This window comes from Oratosquilla oratoria, chromosome 25 (assembly GCF_046742065.1).
Source record: "Oratosquilla oratoria isolate Oo_2021 chromosome 25, ASM4674206v1, whole genome shotgun sequence".
Lineage (NCBI taxonomy): Eukaryota > Metazoa > Arthropoda > Malacostraca > Stomatopoda > Squillidae > Oratosquilla > Oratosquilla oratoria.
Window position 1 is genome coordinate 17,993,343 of NC_134801.1, and position 7,500 is coordinate 18,000,842.

General features: G+C 42.5%; 1 protein-coding gene across 1 annotated transcript in view; it reads left to right on the plus strand.

Moving 5' to 3' along the window:
• Positions 1 to 7,500, plus strand: part of LOC143038746 (uncharacterized) — a 20,635-nt gene that overhangs the window by 11,108 nt on the left and 2,027 nt on the right. The window contains exon 3 of the mRNA XM_076208274.1: positions 7,046 to 7,159. Coding sequence (XP_076064389.1) covers positions 7,046 to 7,159 — 114 coding nt within the window. The remainder of the gene's footprint in view (positions 1 to 7,045; positions 7,160 to 7,500) is intronic.

Consider the following 7,500-nt stretch of genomic DNA (forward strand, 5'->3'; position numbering starts at 1 on the left):
TATCTACACTTTTCGGCGTAATGGAGTGGAATACTGAAGTTATCCATATATTCTATATCTGTCATTGCCATCATCCCAACTGCTAATAAGACTGATATCATCACGACTGTCACAAAGTCTATGCAGAAATTATAGATCACTTACAGAGCGTGGGCCTAAATAGGATGTGACGAAGTAGACCATAATTTACAAAAAAAAAAAAAAATAATAATAATAATAATAATAATAATAATAATAATAATAATAATAATAATAATAATAATAATAATAATAATAATAATAATAATAATAATAATAATGATAATAATAACAATTAATAATTAATTATAATAATAATAATAATGATGATGATAATAACAACACAGAAAGGTTAAGTAATCCAAATTACGGTGTTAGAAAATATTCTTGTCATACATTTTTTATTCCCCCATCCCTTATCAAAGACATATATTTTTTTTCTCACCTTTTCGTCACTCACACTTTCGCGATGCAGATTGTAATTTCATATGTTTGATAATGCAACGTATATATGAGGCATAAAACTCAATTTACTGACTGAGTGTCCCCTGTTTTGTTTTGTTTTTTTCTGGGTACAATCAAATAATTATTGTTACTAAGGATTATGATTACTGGTGCTAAAATTTTGCTAGATTGAGGAGAATGGAGAAGAAATAAGGAAGGATGAGGTGAAGGCAGTTGTTCATATACCAAGGCTTTTTCCCCCTTTCAAGGGAGGTAGCCAAAAAGGGAAAGGCATAAAAACACTCCGACCCATTTCATCCCTAAATACACTCCACACCCCTCCCACCCTCCCTCTCATCTGAGCACCTCCTGGATGACGGGTCATCCCTGCACCTTGCCCCCTGCCCTGGGTCAGAAGCAGTGTCGCAAGACACAGCACATCCACAGCAAGGCCGCTTCATTTAATCATTTAAGATGATGAAAGCAGGTAAGGCACCTGGTCTGGATGGATGCCATGCAGAATGTCTGAAAAAGGGAGGTACAGTGACGGTGGACTGGTTGGTGAGGTTATTTAATGTTTGTTGGAGAGAGGGTAGAGTGCCGTAGGACTGGAGGAGTGCCTGTATAGTTCCTCTTTACAAGGGAAAAGGGGACAAGTGTGAATGTAGTAGTTTCAGAGGGATTAGCTTGTTGAGTGTAGTTGGGAAGGCTTATGGGAGGATCTTGGTTGAGAGGATTAGGAGAGGAACAGAAGGAGTAATTGGTGAGGAACCGTGTGGATTTAGGACAGGTAGAGGTTGTGTAGATCAGATCTTGTGGTAAGACAGATATGTGAGAAGGCTATAGGAAAGGGGAAGGATGTTTTTTGGGCTTTTATGGATCTAGAAAAGGCTTATGATAGGGTAGACAGAAAGGCACTGTGGGAGGTTATGAAGATATACGGAATAGGAGGAAAGCTTCTGGGAGCTATCAAGAGTTTTTATGAGAATAGTAGAGCTTGTGTCAGGATTGGAAATGGAGAGAGTGAGTGGTTCGAGGTAAAGGTGGGACTTCGTCAAGGATGCGTTATGTCACCCTGGCTGTTCAACTTATACATGGATGGGGTGGTGCGAGAGGTAAATGCAAGGGTAGTGGGCAAGGGATTGGAGATGGTTAAAGAAAATGGAGAAAAGTGGGAGGTGAGCCAGTTGTTGTTTGCGGACGACACTGCGCTTGTGGCAGGATCGGAGGAGGAATTTAAGGAAGTTGGTGACAGAGTTTAGGAGAGTATGTGATAGAAAAAAGCTAAAGATAAATGTGGGTAAATGTAAGGTGATGAGATGTACAAGGGGTGAAAGTGGCAGTAGACTGGAAGTGAGCATTAAGGGAGAGCGACTGGAGGAAGTGGATAGTTTTAGATACTTGGGTGCAAATGTGGCAGGGAAAGGTGGAGTGAAAGTGGAGGTAGAATGTAGATTGAGAGAAGCGAGTAAATGCCTTGGTGGATTAAAGAGTGTAATGAGGAATAGACATTTGGGAATGGATGCTAAGAGGAGACTGTATGAAGGAGTGATTGTGCCAACAGCACTGTATGGGGCAGAAACATGGAACATAAGAGAAGAAGAGAGAAGGAGTGTGAATGTGTTTGAGATGAGGTGTCTGAGAAGTATGATGGGGGTTACTAGGCTAGATAGAGTGAGAAATGAGGAGGTGAGGAGGAGAACGGGGGTGGAAAGGGAGCTGGGAGATAGGGTTGATGAAAGAATATTAGGATGGTTTGGACACATGGAAAGAATGAGTGAAGAAAGACTAGTAAAAAGAGGTGTGGAAGGCAGATGTGGAGGGAGTGAACATGAGGGGGCGTCCTAGGATGAGGTGGATGGATGGGGTGAAGGGGGCTTTGGGGAAGAGGGGAATGTCTGTTGAGGAAGGACGGGAGAGGACAGAAGACAGGGGTGAATGGAGAATGGTTGTATATGGATGATGTTGTGATAGCATGAGGTGGAATGGGCGGGTGGATGGGGGGGTGAGGTAGTATGTGTGAGCAAAATTTGACGCAGCCCGAAGGGATTTCTCCCCGTCCTCTCATTTTATGCAATGGGGGGACGGAGAGGGGGGGTCGCCGATTTAATGAAGCAGCCTTGCTGTGGATGTGCTGTGTCTTGCGACACTGCCTCTGACCCAGGGCAGTGGACAAGGTGCAGGGATGACCCGTCATTCAGGAGGTGCTAAGATAAGAGGGAGGGTGGAGGGGTGTGGAGTGTATTCAGGGATGGAATGGTTGGGAATGATTTTATGCCTTTTTCTTTTTGGCTACCCCCCTGGTAAGGGGGAAAAAGCCTTGGTATATGTATGTATGTATTAACTACTTCACCAGGATGATACACTTTGCAAGTTTTATGTTGGCTGAAGCTTGACATGATTTAAAAGATAACTCCTCAATAGAGACGCTTTAAGGTTATCTTTCATAAAGCTTTCACTAATGAAGGAGTTAAGAAATAATGCTGCTTATGCTACTGTTTTATCAATATTATTTTTCATAGTTATTATCACTGCACTAGTGATTACATATTATGATTTCCAGCAACATCTTTAATTATAGTTTTGGTTTTTGTGTATAACTGCTTCAACTACAATTACCACTCATGAATTCTAGTGTTATATACCAATGACCTCTTGTAAAGGATAGTCAAAGCATGCCTTCACCTTTTTCCGGAAATAGATAAGAATGACTTTTCTCCACCTAATATAGACCGCAATGCGTACAGTGAACAACGAGACTGCAGGGCGAAGGAAATAGCCAAGAAATTCAGTGCAGATGTGAAAAAGATAATGAGGAGATCGGAGAAGGAGGAAAAGACTACGTCACCTACTGGAAGAATAAACCGAGCATTTTCCTCCGACCCATCACTTCCGGCATCAGGAGTGCTCCGCATAGACTGGCTAAATACCTAGCCCTCCCATTGCCTCGATCTTGTTATCTCCGACCCCCATCCTCTTTCACATTCTACTTAATTTCAAATTCACGAAGTGTTCTATTAGCATTTTCCACTCTTAAGTCTCGACATCCATGGTCCGCAAAATTTATTCATAGATTATCCAGATCTCCACCTACTATAAATCTATATCCTTCTTCAGGATATAATTTTTCCCCAACGAGCAAGCTGACAAGGCGGCTCAAGAGGAGGCATAAACCTTTTTCGAAGCTTCCATCTCACTATCGGTAGAAGATTATTACCAAATTCCACCGATCCACGATGATAAACGTGCAGTTAAAAACGCTGGAAACAATACCAACAAACTTCCCGACCTTTTGAAATGGCACTAGTACGTCCAAGAACAGGAGGTTCTTGAGTCACACATGGCCACATCATGACAGGAATAAAACACCTATTAATAATGCAAAGGTCACCTCATAGTACCACATACACTACCGCTTCACACAAAAATTTCTCATCTATCCCCTCAAACAACAATGATACTACACAAAATTTTGGACGAAGAAACACCAATAATTCAACCTTTCTTCTACTATCTCCTGCAAAAAATAGGTCTCCTAACCAAACAATATCAACAAATTCCCTTTTTCATATACTCGGAAAACCCCTAAAGAGCAAATTGTTGTACAAACTGCCTTTAAATAGTGTTTATTCTGCCAAAAAATGTATGCAGTTGTCATCACCGAACAGAATAAATTGTATAGGGAACGTCATTGCTGTGAAGTATTCACCGGACGTATGCAGAGTATAATGGTTGCCACCATAATAATGAATGACGAAAGAAAACCAGTATGTATTGTATTAGTAGTTACAGCTAAAATGGTTGCTGTTGATGCTGACGTGCATTTTAACCCTCGCAAAAGCATTTGTGAAATAGATTATTCAAAGTGAAGTAAAATTGTGGGAAGATGAGGCGGCCGTCCTTCTACAGGTGTCATGTATCCCAGTACTACCTACCGCATGGTCGGATTGTCAGCCAGTGAGGAGGGTGCATTGGACGCCCAAAGGAAGTAAAAACAAAACCATCAAAAGGGCAGATGAAATCTTTGAGTCAGTGGCTATTCAATCCCGTTATGGGTCACTCACCAAGGTCTTTGCTATGCGTGGCATCCCTGCAGGGCCTGGAGATTGGAGTCTCGGAGTCTAAGTGATGTCCCAGTGTTGTGGTATCACTTAGCTGTCTCCCTGGGACTAGCAACACGCCACTTTGGTCTTCTATTCAAGCCAGGACGGATGGTCCCTCTTGGCACGGAGAGGTAAATCGGCCGGGCTGTTTGACTTGAATATTTGGGTCAGGCATATTTTGAGTCAACCAACTACCACCTGGGCCGATACCGCACGGTCCACGCCTCTCTTCCCCTAGTGTCAAGGTGGTGGGTGCATATACTCTCCCATAACTCCTGGGACTATTGGGTAAATGTGTATACCCAAACCCTGTGCTGGGTTTGGTGGTGGAGGGGGGGGGGGTCCTGAGAGGGGGAATCACATGGCAACCATACTTGATACGTGTGAAGGGGACGGGTTTACAATCCGTCCCCGTCATAGTCACTAAACCCACTGTGCTGGGTGCCGGGTGGTGTAAATGAGGCACAAACACGTCGAGCCAGGCCCAGGGTGAAACTCCGGCGGGCTGTCCGTGTGGGCGCCAGGAACATTCTTTATCTCTTCAAGAACGACCGACTACCATTTTTATCGGAGGAGCTAGGGAAGCTTAGATTGGATATAGTGGCGCTCTCGGAGTTGATAAGACTAGGTAGTGGCGAGATCAGTAGTAAGGGTTACACCTACATCTGGTCTGGCCCACCTCGCGGAAGTAGCTGTAGGTATATCTAGCCAACTACATAGCCCGTTATAAAGGCTACTCCGGTTGACGAGCGTATGATGATGGTAAGGCTAAAACAGACCTTGAGCTTCATCACTCTTACTGAAGAGAAGCTGTTCTATGCAAAATTTGAATCTATAGTTGACCAGTGCCTGCCATGAGAAAAATTTATTGTTTTTGGTGACTTCAATGCCGTGTATATTGGCCCCCATGGTTCTGGAACAAGGAACATTAAAATTTCTGTCCTTCTGAACTTTGCAAAGTCCAGAGGGCTGAGGATTGGCGGTTCCTGCTTCAAGAGACGGGAGCCACACCGATGGACAAGGTATGGTAATGCCGAAGGAAGGTCCAAGGAGATCGATAACATACATTTTAGTTTTCATTGGAAGGTCCTACAGAACTGCAGGGTTTTTCGAAGTCCTGGATTATTTGTAACTGATCATAGACTTGTAGTTGCAACAGTCACACTGCGTATCAAGTCCAGGAGAATATCGAGGTGTAGCCCAAGGATAGAAGCGTTGGTTATCACTGGTAAACTACTACTCGTATGTCTGGCTGTTCGAATGCGCAATGGAGAGCAAAGGGGAAGGTCGGGTTTGGCCTTAGCTAAGCGCCTCTTGTTGTAAGGCGTACCTACTTTCACCTTTTGTCACGTGTAAGAATCCAAATTTAATTTCAAGCAGCTGCCGCTTACTGTTATTTCCCCTAGCTAACTGAGTACAAAAATTACTGACCTTAGAAAATGCATTCTGGCGCAAACTTCTCGCCAAATTAGCATCCCAATATTCTTTAGGATATCTTGCCATATCATATTCAGTTTAAGAGAAACCCTAGTTTTCGTGAACTCATAGAAGTTACTAAGATAAACACTTTGCGTCATTTTACGAACTTCCAAGAGTTTAATTTAACTAACGCCAGACTATTTTATTTAGTTCACACGAGGAGCCTTCGCCAGAAGTCACTAGGCGGGAGACAGGAGGGGGCAAGAACATCGCTTTTATTACCTTTTAGGACCAGACAATCTGAGGAAGAAGCTTCAGACCATTTTTAGTTATTGAATATAGGATCAGATTTATTAACCTTTCATTGCACTGTAATATAGAAATATAGGAGGGGGCAAGAACATCACTTTTATTACCTAGTAGGACCAGACAATCTGAGAAAGAAGCTCCAGACCATTTTTAGTTATTGGATATATGATCAGATTTACTCACCTTTCATTGCACTGTAATATAAAAATGTAGATATTAGAAATGCCGACTTTGATCGTTTCGTGCCACAGTTAGGTTACTGCCTTCTTGTGACCGGAATGAGAAATTTGGAGAGGGCGAGCTGAAACGTGGGTATGGGTTTACTTAAAGATACTAAACCAGTGGTTCTTAACCTTGTTGGAGGTACTGAACCCCGCAAGTTTCATACATGCATTCATCGAACCCTTCGTAGTTGGAAAAATAAAATGTGTTTTTTGTTTTTTCTTCAAATTCAAAATATAGGAACTATATACTGTATTAGTGCACAAACTATACCATGGATCATTTACACACGAAATCACTGTGTTCAAAGAACAAAGCCAGCAAAACATGAATTTCACATCAAACAAAAACATAATGAATATTTACTGCAAATTAATGCGACTTTTGCTGTTGCCTCTCAGGGACAATTTCAGAAATGCGCCGAACTGCCGAACCCCGGAAACTGACTCACCAAACCCCTGGGGTTCGATCGAACCCAGGTTAAGAAACTAAACTGTACTAAACTGTTCTTCTCCGTTTTTCCTCTCCAGACACAGACGACGGGTGAGGCGAAGAGGTCCCACAAACCTTCAAAGACTTCACAATGGTTACGCCAGCCTCTTCAGTTCAGAGTCTCGCAACAGAAACAAGAAGAAAAAGAAAACGTAAGTATTTTAGTGAATGTGCAAGAGTTCATATATATCTCTCTGGACTCAGATTTGTATGTATGTAAATATTTCAAAATATGCTAACACACATACAGTACACTCACAAACACGGGCACACGCGTGTGACTTTCTAGTGTATTGATACTGTGCTCGCCAGCAGATTAAGCGGACTTGAACCACTTAGGGCTGAAAAGCATCACAGCATTGTAAGCCAGTACCCTGCTCTGTTGGGCAAGGAGTTTGCGATGTATGTTTGTAGGGTTACAGCTCACGCCATTTCCCATATATCGAGTTATCTTCCGGAAGGGTAATAGCCCTCGATCATTAGTCCAACACGT